The sequence below is a fragment of the Lineus longissimus genome, chromosome 8 (assembly GCF_910592395.1).
Source record: "Lineus longissimus chromosome 8, tnLinLong1.2, whole genome shotgun sequence".
Classification (NCBI taxonomy): domain Eukaryota; kingdom Metazoa; phylum Nemertea; class Pilidiophora; order Heteronemertea; family Lineidae; genus Lineus; species Lineus longissimus.
Window position 1 is genome coordinate 20,653,243 of NC_088315.1, and position 17,648 is coordinate 20,670,890.

At 42.1% G+C, this 17,648-nt stretch overlaps 1 protein-coding gene across 1 annotated transcript; it reads right to left on the reverse strand.

Moving 5' to 3' along the window:
• Positions 1 to 1,283: 1,283 nt before the first annotated feature.
• Positions 1,284 to 17,584, reverse strand: LOC135491986 (ADP-ribosylation factor 6). Its single transcript, XM_064778017.1, has 5 exons — positions 17,398 to 17,584; positions 12,612 to 12,788; positions 8,476 to 8,579; positions 5,180 to 5,378; positions 1,284 to 4,930 (listed from the first exon to the last, which is right to left on the reverse strand). Exons 2-5 carry the CDS (start codon positions 12,691 to 12,693, stop codon positions 4,788 to 4,790), a joined length of 528 nt encoding a protein of 175 aa, XP_064634087.1. The 5' UTR covers positions 12,694 to 12,788; positions 17,398 to 17,584; the 3' UTR covers positions 1,284 to 4,787.
• Between the last annotated feature and the right edge of the window lie 64 nt (positions 17,585 to 17,648).

Here is a 17,648-nt window from a genome sequence, read left to right on the forward strand (position 1 = left end):
AGGGAAGACAAAGTCTGTTGCCAGGGAAGACAAAGTCTGTTGCCAGGGAAGACAAAGTCTGTTGCCAGGGAAGACAAAGTCTGTTGCCAGGGAAGACAAAGTCTGTTGCCAGGGAAGACAAAGTTTGTTGACAGAGAAGACCAAGTCTACTGCCAGGGGAGACCATGTATGCTTCCAACATTTGCACATCAAACACATCCCTCCTCTTTCACTTGTGTTTCACTGGCAGTCCATAACAAACAGGGGCAGATCCAACCAGATATGGCAGCTTGCATGTTTGATATGTAGCTACAGAGTGTACTATGTCACTGTTCGATGTGCCATCTCTGCTGGGCGTGATATGTCTCTACTGGATGTGTCATGTCTATCCAGGGTGTGATATGGCGCTGCAGGGTTGCACTATGTCTCGTTCGGATGTACTTCCTCTCGACATGGTGTATCGTCTCTGCTGGATGTGCCATGTCTCTACCGGATCTGCTCTTTCTCTTCTCGATGAGCCATCCCCAGACACAGTGCACCATGTTTCTGTACAAGGTGTGCATCTACAGGGTGTAACATGTCTCCTCCTGATGTGCCTTCTCTCCACGCAGGTTGTTCCATATCTCTGCTGGATACGCCAAGTCTCTACATGGTGTCATGCCTCTTCTCGGCGTGTTCGGCCTGATTTGGATGTGACCTCTCTCCCTATGAGTATAGTCGCGATACGGTGATGTTGGTGATGCAGTCACATCGGCTCTCACATCGTGTGGACAAGACGGCAGTGCAGCCAGGTCCCATTCGGCTTGAGGCTCTGACTGTCTCGCAACAACCATAACATGCTGTCACAACCGGACCTGATAGACAGGAGATGCTGCATGGCACAACCAGACCTGATGAGATTGCAGATGCTGCCACAACTAGACCTTGGTCATGAAATTAGGAGAGATTTATATGTGTCAAATTGACCAACTTATGTCTGTTAGTCACACTCTTTGAAGACAGTCACAACCCTGGAGAAGACACTACAAATTGTATTTTGCTTGTTGGTTGTGAGAGATAGCATCCTGAACTTGATCAGCTAGCTATGATTGGGTGGTGGCAGATACCATTCTAAACGCCATCAGCTCCAAAGCCTTTAAAATGGCTGATGGCATTCTGACCATAACAGCACCCAGTGGAAAGAGCTAGCTGTGTTTCCCGTTCATTCGAACCAAGATCTGATTACCACGCTCCTCCTAGCCCAAGACCTGGGTCGTATTGAAAATAAGGAAAGAGATTAAACAAAGAGAAGACGAATGTCCATAATACGTTTGCTACATGGCTGTATTTAATATTATTTGACCTCGCTATAATAAATGACGGAAAGCATCCTGTACTATATACAAAAGTCCTTAGTATAAATGGCTCCCTCTACAGTGAGATAAAACAACCAACGATGCGTTGGCTGTAATTAAACTAGTACAATGTACAACATACTTAAAGTACGGTGGAGGCGAGCGACTGAATCAACACGGGCAGTGGAAGCAACACAGATCAGTCTTGATGACTTGTCACTCTGACAGTCAAGAAACCAAAGGTTGTTAGTCCAACTGTCTTTGTGATTCAGTCACCCGTGCATACCATATCAAGGGAATCATCTCCATCTATATATACACTAAGAAACAGAATTTAAAAACTTGGTTTTCAATGCCTGGTTGCGTCGACTGTCTCGTTACATGCTGTCCCGAAGAAGGGCATATTTTTTTATAAATCAAAAGTAGAAGGCATAGGGAAAGAAAAAGCTTGTATAATAGACCACCGTTAAGAGTTCAGCACCTGAGGCTGAGGAGAGCACCTTACAAACGGTAACACACCAAAACAGAAAATGGCTTTAAAAGTATGCATCGCCAATTTCTAAAACAGCGTTTGCATTCTGTCCACAGACATTGAACAGGTTCAGACAACAGTTAAACTGATTGGCTCAGGTCAAATCCCATGGAAAACGAGCGGAAAGTGTGATGAGAGGTTCTCGTTTGGAGATAGGACTTCCTGTTCAAGCACCAACTTTAGAAACCTCAAGTGACAAATAGAATGAATTCCAAATTTTAAAGATTTTGTCACCAAACACGCGGAGAAGACTCAAGGAGTTGTTACATTTACTTCTGACTTCCAAGACTTTCAAAATATTCACTTCTTGGGTAGCTTTCTTGTGACGTTAACCATGGCAAAGTCAAATTGACATGACGAAATAAAACTATCAGTGGATCGACAAATACTGAACTAGGAAACTTGTGCATGCTACATTGAGAATGCACCAACCATACAAATGGGAGCGCTAGGGGTCTTCCAACTGGAGGCGACAAGATCTACAGGGTGAAACAGAAACAATGTAACAAATGGTCCATAACACAACAGTGAAATATCCCCTGAGGGCAAATGTTGACACAAGCCATCGGTCGTCGAATTGTTACCATCAATACACAAGAAGGAGCCAAGACCAAGGTACAATCAGAGGCAATCTTTCAGTTCTGCACCGTTTTAGCCTGCGACCAGTTTCAATCAAGCCCAAAGCCAGGGACTCGCAACCTAACACAATTAAATCCAAACTGTTTTCATTCAGTAAACCTGAGCTCAAGAGGAAGCAACAAAATGCACATCTTATTAATACACTTAGCATTTTCCAGACCTTTTCTTCTATTAAACATTTCCATCAACTTTTTAAGCAAGTACGTGAAAAGCATGCCAAACGCTTTCTAGCAGATCAGTGAGGCCATGAGGCGAAAACAAGTTTTCAGGGGACATGAGAAAACTGTTGTCACAAGAGCTCACCACAAAATGAGCACATTCTGCCCCTGCAGTCAGACTCAAGTCCGCACGTGATCAAAGTGTCTCAGATGCAGTGGTCATTGAAGGGGCCTTTGACAAGAATTCCTCCTTGCTGAGACTAATAAACAGCAGACAAGAGATTGTTTACAGCGACAAAATTGCTCATCCAAGGCGACTGTTGAATGTCAATGACGAGACCAGTGTATTCTAATTGTTGGGTGCATTGGTTACTTACATGAGTGAGATTTGCAGCTTCATTAGACTCAGTGAATGGTTTCAAATTAAATATTTACAGAACCTTAACATTTTAGTGTTTTGTTTTCGTCACAAACTCGCAAATTTTCATCTTCATTCTTAATATTCTGACGTAGTGTTTCAAATTGCAAACCAAAACTTATATCTTACCACTCAATCTCAGTTCTTCACAGCAAAACAGGTATTCTCCCATTTTGGGTCTGTGAGTTGTTGGTTTGCTGACCGCCAAAGGTCAGCTGAATAACCTGCCAACTCATCACAGCCAATCACTGGGTGAAGGCGCCGAGGAGGACCGAGTGTTTCAAGGGACTAAACCACAGTCCCACCAAGCAGAGTAGCAGGGTCACATGACCAAGGATCTACTCCATCCTCGGGTCAACATAAAGAGTATACCAGTAACATTGAGATCATCATTTTGGGGGTTTTTTCTCCGTTGATTGTTGTGAGTGTTGTTTGATTGAATGAACCATCGCTTAAGACATGCCATACCAAGGGCACCATCTTTCCAGACATTTGATGTCAAACATCCAGTGACACACTGTGCTGTCTAACACTCACAGGTCAACAAGATCTCAGACAAAATTGTGCAATAGGGACTATTTTTGACCAAGACCAGCTTCAATACTTCCAAGCTATTAGCCCAAGTACAGATGGGTATTCCCTTCATCTAGCTCTTCCAAACCTTGCGCTTGCACTAACTTATCAGATCTTCAGCCGTGTTGTTATTCATCTTGTTTCAATCCTGCATGACCCACAACTTCGTGTTCAACTTTAATGCTCATCCCTTCCGCCAGGGGCGCCATAGGCCCATTAATTACGCAATCCTTTTCTAAATTAACCACTGATTAACAAAACACAGCAAAGCCCCTGAATTCCACAGATGTAACCCCCACTTATCAAGCCCTGAATTCCACAAACGAACCCCCATTAACTCAACTAACAGAATTAAGGTACATACTAAAACTCAACAACTTCTCGGACGTAATTACACGGGCAAATCATATTTCACATAAAATAAACCATAATATTAATTATTACAATAGACTTAATTAATAATTGTATATTAGTTTATACAATTTTTATATACAAATGTATGATGAATTTGAGAAGACTGGGGACGTCACCAAAGGCAACGTTGAGCAGTTCTTCATTTTCGTGAAAAATGGGGAGATTTTTCACTTCTGCACCCCGTCGGAAAAATAGTTCTTGAAGTGTCCCTACTCAGCTGGTAGAATTAGGACTCGAATCTTGATGAGAGGTGTTCGTTGAATGAGAGTTAAGATTTCCAATCAGTTCCACGGTTTAAGTTACAAAGGCTCGAGGGCGATAATACTGGGAGATCGTAATGCATGATTAGGTGCAGATTTTACGCTCAAACCATATCTCCACTATCCAATTTACAAAGCACAGGATAGCATTCTGTGCCAGGCCTGCTCAATGATAGGATTCCAACCAATAACACTGCACTGCCAAGACTGACAATTCACTAAATGACCTTACAGTACAAGTAGTGACAATCCTGCAAAAATTATCACTCACGCACCACATTTTCAGGGACGATATTTTTAAGTTGGGGTGCGCAAGTGAAAAATCACCAGAATGGTGTTCTAAAGATGGCAGGGTTGAGACCTGCGTTGAGAATCCGTACAAAGTCCGCACACACCTCCCGCTGGCTGCCACAACACACACAGAGAATAGCGTAAAACTAAGAGTCCAAATTTCTCTCTGTTACTACGGTGACCGTATAATCATGATTTGTGATTGGATGTTAACCAGGTAAGTCCTTCGTATAATCCATCTCCCGTTGTGGCACACGACGGCTGCACGTACCAATTGCGGTCCCTAAGTCGAGTCAGGCCTAGTTTTTCTTGTATTTCATGTGGTTTCATAGCTGGAAAGGTAAGATGAGTTGGAGAAGTTCATGACAACCTCATGAAAGACATTTTAAAGTATCACACGCATTGGCTTCATTTTCAGTATTGCTGTCTATCCACTGTCTCTATGACAGCAGACACTACTGTGCATGAGGAACAATGATTACTTCTGATGGCCTGGAAGTCAGTGCCTGGTATTGGATGACTTTCAAACACTTCCCCCAAACACCTGTTCTACACCGCCACCTATTGCTGGCTTTACCTACCATCAGGTAAATCTTGTTTATTTGCAAATATAAGAATAATTGCATCCCTCATCTCGCGATCGTTAATAATCCTATGTAACTCTAGTTTGGCTTCGTCTATTCGATCCCGGTCGGCGCAGTCCACCACAAATATGAGACCCTGTGTTCCGGTGTAATAATGCCGCCACAGGGGACGGATCTTATCCTGCCCTCCCACGTCCTGGAAGAGAAAGAGCAGAGGGTGAGCAAGTCATTCATGTCACGGCCGAAAGTCACACAAGCTGATGTCATACTTGGTATCTAGGAGATTCAGTAGCGATATCACTCTTATTGTCCTGGTGCACTCAATAAATGGTAATCCAGACTTACTTCACATATCTGCTTTCAGCCAATTTATTTCATGTCACAAACGCCAGCTTAGGGGTAAGGGATGGCCCCTCCCCTAGGGGGTAAGCTCTTTTCTCCATGTTGTTGCAAATACTTCAAACTTGAGACTTCTGGCTGATTTCTTAATCAGTCACAGCCACAAGTTTCGAGTTAAGTGCTTTGAGAGGAGTTGTATCGCCGAATGTGGCCATGGGGCCGAGGGCAGGTCTCTTGTGGGGGAGGGGCAGAAAGCCTGCTTTAAGGCCAGCACTAATTTCTGTGAATACTTATGATAAAACAGGCATCAGTATAGCACTGCTACCTGGTAATATATTAAAGTAGTATTATGATTATACTCCCTGATTACACAATCAAGATTAACCCAAAACTTCTGCCGCTTTCTCTCACAAGATAAGTGATATCACTGATAGGAAATACCAGTCCACTGCCCATAAAGGTCAGGAAGAGATATGTGACATACACAGAATTCTAACCACCATCAATTACAGCATGGTATATCAATACTCATTTGAGATAATCATTTATCCTCATTTACAGGTCATTTATAATTGTCGCTCATGTCATCAGCAGAGGGGATGACACATTTCAAAATCAAAGTCAGTTTTCCAATGGACACGCAATCACTGTTCACAAGTTTCCCGACCGTGATCATTTCTTCCTGTTGCAAACAGGCCTAAAATAGTTTTTGTCACAGCGTCTCAAGACAAACTTGTTCAGCGTGTAGTTGTGATATCGGAAGCCGTCTCTTCTGACCACTTCCTTATCTGTTTACAGATGTGGTCCTTGGCCTCTGTGGTCATGTTCGCAAGCCAATTTGTGCAAAGTGGCTTCGTGCGTAGCTTTTGAACCGTTTGAAGTTCTATAGGCGGCCCATGAAGAAGATACAACATGTACCTATAACCCTGTCCTGGTCGGCCAGCTATTGCCAAAATGCCTGCAGCTATTTACATATGACCACAACTGTAGTGTATGAATGTTCTCCAACCAAGTATCGACTTCATGACGATTAGATCACTTATTGCTCGTTACAACTGTTGTTATAAAACAGTGAAAACATGGCCAGTCAACAGAGACTACCGGTAACATCCACAGGTCGTATCTATTGTACTACTCTGGTCTGAGATGGAAACTGAAGCGATTTGGTCTAGTATCACTATCAGGTATTAGCGCAGACTTGTGGTCTAGTGGTCCAGGTCTCCCTTGCACCTCAAAGGTTTCGTTTGTGACCTTGAGATAGCAACTTCGGTAGCATTGGTAAGCTATGGCACCTTTTGAAAGAGATAGTCAAGTTAGAGAATGAGCTTGGGAAGTCTTCTTGTGCTCAGTAGCTTAGCAAGGAGGGTCAATGAGGCTGAATTATAGAGACAATAACACTAATCTTGGTTAGCACTGTAGACAGCTCTTGAGCTGTCAAATAGTATAGGACAGGCAACATTAGCTGATAATCTCTCAATCTACTCCAGTCAATCAGATTGTGCAGAAGTAGCAGTTTCTTTGAGTGCAAGTCACTTCTGACCTTGTAGTTTCAACAGAACAGTCTGCCTCACTGTCGACACTGATAAATGGAATAATGCTGGATTGCAAGTAATGATTAACTCAAAGAGGACACAGAACTGTCAGGAATCCATCGAGACTTCGCTGCTCTTGGGACACACAAGCCTGCAACTCCATGCAACATTCTACTGCTGCCTGTTTCATTGTTCATAACCACACGAGTAATGGTCTCTTTATTGTCTTCATAAGCAATTTGACATACACACACTCAATCATATTCCTATTTGCCACAATCTTGCCAATGTCACATGGGGCCAAGAGCTGGTGATACAATGTAATCACACAGCTTGGCATAGCTTCACATTTAACTTGCTCATGTGTTATGTTTGGTGGTGGAAGGAAGGTGATAACTGATTTTGAAAGGAGGAGACACACGGGTCAGGGACTAAATATCTCTTCAAGCTTGCGGCTTTTGACAGCATCATTCGTGACAATGCACCATGTAACGCATCCTGGTACATGTAGTACACTACGTCATCAAGGCATAACATCAAACTTTTGGTCTACCGGAGTGTAGTTAAGTGCCATGTAGCAATCATTGTATAAAGTTCCCATTGAGAGTAAATACTGTTTTAGCTCATTTGATTGTTATATGTACTAAACACACAATGATACATGTTGTACTTAGGCCCACATACATAAAGTCCAGAGAATAGACAGGCCCTGTAGGGTGTATGTTATTCTCATAATGACAGTTGGTAGACAAGGCATTCTCACCACTCGCAATCAGCACAGTTGGTAGATCACACATTCCACAAATGTAGCTAATCTCTGCGGAATAACAGCACCATACAATCAGACTGTAGTGCAGTCATGGGCAATTAGGCAGCACAAATGTAGGCTACACCATGAAATGATGAGGTCACCCAAGCTAAAGGCTTCCAATAGATACAATGCTAAAGGGGCCCTATAGTAAAACATTTAAAAGCTCATTCATGCAGGTATATGAAAGCTCTCAAGCATGAACAACAATGTGCTGTCATTCAATTAGGATTGGTGAAGCACCTTATTATCCACACAACTTTAGAAGTAGAATTCTGACCATATAGGCTAACTTGCAAGTTTTTTCTTGATGAGAATATTGACAAGTACACCCACATTTCCAAACTGGCTTTTCTTGTTTGACAGATTTTGAGGTGGCTTGCCTTCAGAATGACTGCTAATGCCAGGCATGCCAGGCTGGCGTAGAGGGCGAACTCTTTCCCTGTTTGCAATATGCTGTCACAGGCCTCGCATTTAAAACTATAACGGCACCCAGAGTCATTTCAGCTTTGAGTACTGGGGAAGGTGAAAGAAGATGTGATAGGGCATGAAGGCCAATTGGAGGGCACTGCTGTCACTATGGAAACTAAGAAACCATGGCACACGATACTTACCCATACGTTAAATTTAACATTTTTATAAGTTACGGTTTCTACGTTAAATCCTACAGTGGGAATGGTCGTCACGGATTGGCCGAGTTTCAATTTGTACAGAATAGCTGGACGAGGGTTAAGGAAATAACGAAGAACATGCAATGAGGATATAATACTTATTATTGCGAAAGTTAGCATTGTTTTACCTACGATTGGAGCAAACTGGAACACTGCCAACTCTGTGATAATGATATTTGTCCAATTAACTTACTGGAAATCAGTTGGCAAAATGGTTCCAGAAGTCAAAACGAACAAATATGTTGAGACTACTTCAGAATATTGTGTACTTATGCAGCACTGACAAAGTTTTATAAAGAAATAAAGTAACTTTTAGAACTAGAAATGTCCCTGGTGTTCTGAATATGAATGTCGAGAAGAGCTTCAACTCAAGATCAGACAGGCACCTGACTCTGTTAGGTCAAGTCTACTAACACCAGAGGAGGAATGTGACCTTGCCTCAAGTTCAAGTGTTGGAGGATTCTGGCTTTGTCGTTCTTTTGAAATCACGTCTTGGAGGAATCAGCCTTTGCTTCAAGGTGAATTCAATGAATGACTTTAGCCAGGAATGAACTGACTGTTGCAGCAAAGGGGAAGAAAAGAACGGGACAGTTCTTCACTCAGTTATCATGGTCAGACCAAGAGGAGTGTATTGACACACATTTAGTTCTTTTGGAAGATATAGGTTGAATTCCAATTCTCTGATTCTCTAATACACCGAACTACAATTAACAAGAAGCATCGGTACGCTTCTCTTATCGACACAATGATTGATGCCACAAGATAACCAACAATACGAGTTTTTCACTGCAGGAATGGGGAAAAAAGTCACTTCCCTCAACAGAGAGCCGACAGTAATGAAGAAACTAGCTCACTGAACCCACATGTGTGCTGGAGCGTGGAGCATGAGATGCATGCACCACAAGAAGCTGGCTCAATCCATCTGGTCGGTTTACCTGCGCATTCACCACAATTATCTACTTGCAATATGAATTGATTGGCATTGAAATAAAATGAATTCTACCTCAAGTCAACTTCGCAAGAACTACCAATACTTAACTCGGTAAAACAATCATTGCAAGTATCGTTCAATTTTGCATCAAGTTCAACCGAATCACTTCATATGCAGGCATTTGATTCCAGCTGAAGGTAAGACATATTCCAAGTCGGAAGTTGGTAAGCAGCGTGCGATCGCAGGTAAAGCGTGGAACCAGCATGTCCGTCTCTGTGGCTACGTTTTCACAGATAAACTTCAACTCAGTGGTAAACTTTCCACACCAAGATAACACATGCATGACATCTCCTGGTCTTACTTGAAACTTTGAGAGAATGCATGCATGGGATTTATCACAATCTTGACCAAGCTTTATCTGGATAACTTTTTATTTGATTGGCCCAAGGCCAGGGTTTGAGGGAAGTGGTCTCAGAGATTACAGACTTCTTCCTTCATGAGAGAAGCAAGGCAAAACGATACCGGCTAGCACCTGACTTGACTTGGTTTTTAAAAATTCATTACAGCTAACATCAGAACAGACAAAAAGAATGTTCCCACTTGCAGTAACAATTGCCCACTGCATGAAATCTGCTGCAACCAGATTTCAAAGTTACAAAGCCCATTGCTCCATCGGCAGTAAAATAACGACTGGAAAACCTGGAAGACCACAAACAAACGAAGTAACACAGTCCTTATTACTTATACCCGTCTTGTTCAAAACTCAATTCATCAAGATCTCTCCTAATCCACCAATCGCACACCGGGGTATCTGGACATGATGATGGACTGGCGATCGCTGGCTGGAGCGATGAGCGATTTGTTATGGTCATAATCCACGCCTGAATGGACCGATAATGTCCATTGTCGATGTCGAACTATTTTTGAAATTGGCCTCCAGCATTCAGCTGCTCGGGAGGACAAGCAAAAGTGGATTTGGAACCCTTGACGGTCATTCAAAGTCCAGGGACATACATTTATTATGAAAAGGGATCATTTGTTCAGTTTCAACTTCTGGTGGTTGTGAGTTGGTTGGTGTGGATGAACTGAAACTCCATAGACAGGCATTCACAAAACCAGGAAAGATCACACACAAGCCCCATCACTACCCTTTTAAAATATCATCCTTGCCAAGGCTGTTCAATATTGTCCAAGTACTGCCCTTCATAATTTTAAGCAGCAGTGTATACGCTGCTGTTTTTATGTATGAAGAGAGATTCCGCTCTCAAAACCCAACTCCGGACAGTGAAAACCCAACTCAGGAGAGTGAAAACCCAACTCCGGAGAGTGAAAACCCAACTCCGGAGAGTGAAAACCCACTCTCCAACAATTTTCAATGTGAAACCAGCACCAATCTCGAAGTAGACTGTGATTTTATTTTACTTGGCCTTGAGGGCAGAGCATGGTATTTATGATAAACTACGTACAATGGAAGTGTGTGTGCAAGTTCAAGGATAGAAAATGCTTTCATTGAAAATTATTCAGGGGAGGTTGAGAGGTATCGTGAATCGTTGAGATATGAAACGCATACTAAACATTTCCTTTATCTCAAGGCTTGAGGCACAACAGACACGGGATGGGGTCAGATTCAAGGAGGTCCTGGTGAGTTCAGGCAGGAAAGAAGACGTGGGGTATTCTTTGAAGCAAGAAATTCAAGTTCTTCCATCGACTGCTGCGATCAGAGAGGACATAAAGTTCTCTAATGCTTCACAGCTGACCTGACAAAGAGAAGGACCGTTCAGAGCCACAATAGTGGGAACTCAACAGATGCTTATCATGTTCCCTGAAGACCAACTTCAGACCTCGCGTTCTCAAAACAAACTCAACCACTCAACCTTTGCATCTGTAACATGGCATTCATACAATTCACATCTTTTGAGAACCCATCAAAACCTGAGTCCGCACAAAAATCTAGTCATCAGTTTGGGCGACTAAACAGATAAATGGAAGATGTGGACAGACGGTATTGCTGACATGGCCTGCCAGTGTCTCTTACCCACTGGGGAGACTCACTGCCCTGGTCGGCAACCAGTCTAGTGGAGAAAGTTCTGAAATCAAACCAGGTCGAGTCTGGGAAAGTGGACCGAGTTTACAATCCCAGATCATGGACCCCAAAAGAAAGGAGTACCATTGTTCAATGGATTTATAGTTTTAAAGATCAAACTACGTCATTTCTGGTTGGGAATGGTAAATTAACTGCTACCTTTCTCAGCAGAAATGAGCCATTCCAATTCAATTAGTCAGAACAAAATTAGCATTCTATTCTACAAATTGGCTGATTCAACTTGGAACACCGCGGGCATGAATAGGTAAATCATTACAAACAAATCGTCTGACCCAGTTTCTATGTCCAGTGATGTTGCAACACACACCAAAAGACAAGTTACACAGCCAGCATAATGGCTGACCTAGAAACAGTCCTAATCCTACTAATCCAGTCCTAATCCTACTAATCCGATGCACTCATTGGAACTGTTTGCAATCAACTGCAATTAGTGCTGAACTCATCAAAGGCTGCCATTCAGAGGTTTAACTAGGTCAAGAGGTCAGTCATGCATGCAATGCAATACAGTGTGGATATCAAGTGGCGTCCACACCATATTTCACAGAAATGGAAAAGGGCATACTTCTCAACAGCCACATTTCATCCCCGTACATTTATTGCCCTCTGTAGCAAACCTGAGCCTTGGTATTGCAGACATCAAATGTTGCCGTTCATGTGAGTGAGTAAACACGACCTACTCAACTCGCCACTTGAAGTGCCATGAAATGAACCAAGGGTAAACGCCAGGTTTGGCTGAAGATGGGAGAGGTTGCTTGAGGATTGCCTAAGTTGACGTTTCAGAAAGTAGGACAAGATGCAATGAGTTTCAAAGGGTGTCAGATCGAGCCATGGTTTTTGAAATAAGACATTGATACACCAAATTTGAATTTATACAACACTGATCCTTGAGGAATCTTTGAGACTATCCCTATTGACATGATTGATGGATTATACGATAAACACTGCTATGACATGTGTATGACGACTTGAAGCTGATTTGCTGTAAATTAGATAATCACAATTGGCCTTAGTTATCAGATTCCATTTCATCTTTTCAAAGGATACTTGTTTTCCCTGCCGCATCAAGACCGAGCATCAATATCCGCATCTCTTTGTTCCCAAATATCTTGGAGAGTAACTTCCCCATCTTGCCAATAGGGGGAGACTTCGCGTGAGGAGACGAGAGGTGTTAACGCCAGTCACTGTGACGTCAACGTGTTGTAGCACCACTGGGGAAGAAAGCTGTCAAATACAAAGGAGAGAATAAGTTAAATCATAGAGCACTACGATACATATGTCTAAAGCATCAAGGGAAGGCTGATTTTCCTCCCTAGAAAATGCAAATGATGAATCTGAACCTTATAATAATACAATGCATTATCACGACTTTAAAGCATGTAGGTATAAGGGCAAGGGGTCATTAGCAAGATCCATTTTTTGCCCTCACGTGCTGGCATCCTTCCATTCTGCAAACTGTCGAGTTCACGCAACTGGTACCAGTGTGGACGGCTTTCAGCGCATTGTCACCCTGAGAATACCGAACACGAGATTCAGCTGATCATATCATTTCATCCCGTGAGTAATTACCAGATGAAAAGCAGCGCAGAGTAATTATTTGAATTAGAGCCGAGATTATCTCAAGGCCACTGTCATACGTTTTTCATGCACTTCTTGGTTTGTAGGCTGCTCATAGTGCCGGTAGGGTTTTATGGATCAGGCTTGGGAATGAATGTCAAGCGCTTGGAGACAGTACAGTATATAATGCTTATTGTAAGAAACACATCGCAGGAGACAGCTTCATATTCAATACAGCATGTCACAACTATTCTCACACTGACAGTGACAAAACAGACCATCACAAAAACACACAAAAACAGAGATTACATATTTTCTATCATATCACTCTTGTGGCGTAAAATCTCTGAAATTGGACACAGTGGGCATGAAATGAGATTGGTTGTACACAGAAGTTGCACGTTACAATGATGGTCTATCTCCATTATATCAAAATACCAAAGTTCGAATGCTATCCAGGGTGAAACGGTCTATTTTGGTATTCTCGTTCATAACCATGAGTGGTAGATCATTCAACCGGCTGCTAAAGGCCAAATAAGGATACTATATTGTGGTTAGCAGAGCATGGCGTGTACGGCCGAGATAGTCATCAATGAACATTCATGGGCTAATTGCAAGGGAATGGTTTATATACAAGGTTTTTTCTCCAAAGTATGGACTCTAACACCCTGCCCACTTTTCAGTTTTGGATGCTGAGGGTTTTGAGCTGCGCCTTGCTCCAAGTCCAAGAGGCCCAGGTGAAAGTCCAGCTTAAAACAGAGCTAAACACATGATGGGTTGGTTTGAGAGCTGAGAGGTATTAGCACAGGATGCTCTGGCTGCTTCCCTCACTGCAATGAGCACCTTGCCACTGAAGACATGAACTGTCCCATTTCTAAACAGTGGCAAAGGAAAAATAACTCCTTGAACAACCACTGGTTGAGAGTAGCTATATTGCACCTAAACTTGAACTACTGACTCCCACAGTACTTTGAAACTACTCAGTTGATTGTTTTTTTAAACCCGACATCAATGCAACTTTGTCAGACTCATCTCATCTCGCCAGGTAGTATCGTAATCCTGTGAATTCAAACACTGCTTTGGAGTTTTCAAAGCACGTTCAGTTTTAAATTGCATGTTCCACTTCAATCACTTGAGGTAGGTCAGTATCAACTCATTCCAGAGAGGAAAGGTTCACGACATTGTGCATTAATCTCAGCAATCTTAGAGTGACACAGTGGCTGATCATATTACCCAGTTCTATCCAATTCCTTTAAAACAATCCATAAACTTCCTCTAATACTGTAGATATAACAACATGCATGACATGTGCATGTATGTACAACATGCTTACAATGTACCAATGTGTAGATTAACAAGAGACCCTCCTCTGCCTAATGTTGGCGTACTTCCTACACATGTCTATACCACAAAGTTTGGAGTGTTGTTGAGAATGTGGAAAAGTTGCTGCCTAATTTATACTGAATTCAGCTCAAGTATTCATGGCGTACTCTTTCTGAAAGACCCGAGTGTTGGGTTCAAACTGCCAGCCGAGAGCTTCTATGACCAGAGCAAAGCATCTCCATCTACCTTCAAAACAAGGCTCATGAATTTGTGTGATTATTGTTATTAAACCTTTTCGATTCCGGACAAATTTCACAACCAGAAAATCAAATCATGTTCAAAATTCCACACGGATTTCAATACAACACATACCTTGCACAATCACTTCATACAGGTCATGGTAAATCATCCGATCAGGAAGTACCAATGGCAGTGATTATTCAGGAAATATCGAAAGAATGAACACGCTGTTCATGACAGACTTGTTCATGTCAACACTGTAGACGACTGTGACTCAGGCACAGCAGCACTAGGACAGTTGGTTCAACTTTGAGAACTGACAAAGTACAGTATCAATCCCCAATGGCTGCAAGGAAAGGTTGGTGAGAAAGGGCACAAGAAATCATGGGTCAAGTGTCTCTTACCCTGCAGTTACCATGACCAGAAAACCAGCCAGTTTCTTTATCATTATGGCCAGTCAGTCAAACTGCTAACTACAATACATTGTAAGCTTCTAGAACTGACATTCGTTTTAGTGACCATACTGACAACCTACATGTCATTATCCAAATACCATAGGTCTAATTTCCCAGCAGTAAATTATTGTATTCAAGGTGCAACTAATTGGAGTATTTGTGTACACGTCCAACCGTTAGGAGGGCAGAGGATGGTAAAAGACTGACACATGTCACTTAGGATGAAACAACTATGAGTCTGCCAAGCACAGATCTGGAGGATGTATTGGCATCAACTAGAGCTCTGCAAAGTCTTGATCACCATGTCTACATCCAGGTATCTTGTTCTTGGACTAGAGTCAGACACAGGCAAATGCCTCATGCCAAGCCACCCCTACAAACCTGTTCACCCCTCACAGCCCCAGCTACATGTTATGACTGATCAAATACCACTCCACTAAGCATTCAGATATCTTCATTAGATCACCCTTGGCTTCACGACTGGAGTTCTTACATTGCACATTATAAATAGTAAACACAGAGCACCAAACAGACACACAGCCGGTGATCACCCAGTCATTCCTTCAATGGGAGGCAATGTTATCATAATGAGGACGTGATAGATGGCAATTCCAGGGGTGGTGGTGACAGTGAGTGGTGAGTCACCACAGCAGGTAAACCATGCATACAAACCACCACTTCCTCACCGACTGACGAACCACAGACAACTGTTAGTGTAAGCCGAGATGATCACAGTCGCTAGCTTCATGATGTAGATGGACCAATTGGATAGCGATTGATCCCATTTTATTGATTATCTGGATGTCTTGGCTTATCAGATAGAAATTATATAGCGATATCCTCAATACCCTCCTTAGAATAGGAAGAACGCAGAGAATGTAAGGACTGTGAGCTTCCTCATGTGTTGAGGTACACTACACTCAATTGAATGTATTCTAATTTTTAGAATAGAACGTCCAAATGCAATTTTGGTTCCAATCACAGGTCAAGCCCTGAACTAAGACAGAGTGAAGAAACAAATGTGAACTGCTGACCACGCACAACAAATATCATGTCACACAAACTGAACAGAGCAGTAGCATGCAGGTGAAATCATGCTGGATGGAAGCCAACATATCATGGGAAGATACTATACGAATGGTATTTGATACCCTAACTGCATAATTATTTCCCATCACCTATAAAATCAATAGAGGTCACACAGAGGCAACTCCTGTAATGTTATGATCTCCACTTTCAATCTCAACAACCACTGTCATGACTGAGGTTGTACATACATGTATGCCATGATAGTGGGGTTGACTTATTGTAAGCCCTACAACATTCCAATCAGAATCAATGGCAACAACCCCAGTGCGATTTATTGATAGACTACTATGTAATAACATGTGCCACACCGGATTTTCAAATATTTACTCTTTATCAACAAGTAGGTCAGGTGAAAAACTAAGTCATAAGTGTCAATCAGACTTCCTTCTCATTTCTCACACTGACTCACACTAGTTTTATTTGAAATTCTGATCATCAGGAATGAATCAAGATGCTAAAGAGGTGATATGAGTGTGTCCTGAAAGTTAAAATCAACAAACAGTAGATTTTACCAAGGAGGTTCTATTTTGAAATAAAGTAGAACATCAGCTTCATGTTATCACATTGGTGGCTGCCAATGCTGTAGTACGCCAGCAAAGAATATTGGGACGCATAGAATATTTGGCCAAAGTCTTGAGAGTGAACCTAAACACTCAGTCATAACAGTCTCACCGAGTGACCTGTACTGTATACTGAATCAAGCTAAATTTCATTAGTGGAACAAAAACGTGTGCACGAAAATCTAGCATCAGTGCTTCTGGTGCAGACGGCAGCCCCTGATCGTTGTTACCGTTGGCCCCCATCCTCAGTACAAACCAAACCGTCAAACCATCCGTAAAAAATAGAAGTGGCATTGCGGATTGCCAAGTTTAGTTAGCTCTAGGCCTACCGACATTGTGACTGTCGTTATTAACCTGTTAGTGTTAGGATCCATTATCATTGACAATCATCGACTCATCTGGACTGGTTCTTACAATATCAATGGCTCACTTACTACATGTGATACCGATATATTCGGAGTAATAAGCACAATACAATACAATAGTAAATTCGATTTCAAGGAGGATTCCCAACTGCACAGATAATACACATGCAATACATACAAAATGCACTGTGATTGTGTGTGTATTTTCATTCAATGTATTTTAGGGTGTGGGTAGTAAACCTACCTTTCAAAGCTATTTTGTTGATTATTTATCACACTTTGCACATATGTTCATCTGGCCCCTTATGTTATGTATAATCTCCTGTAGGACTGTATATTCAAATAGTCTTATTTAGCCGAATATGACGGTTATAAAGGGTAATTTCATACAACATTTTGCACGGAAGTACACTATGCGTACACTATGGCGGTTAGACCGACTCACAAGGCAAAGCTCCGCGGAGGCCTAAAAAAGATGTTGCATAAAATCATGAT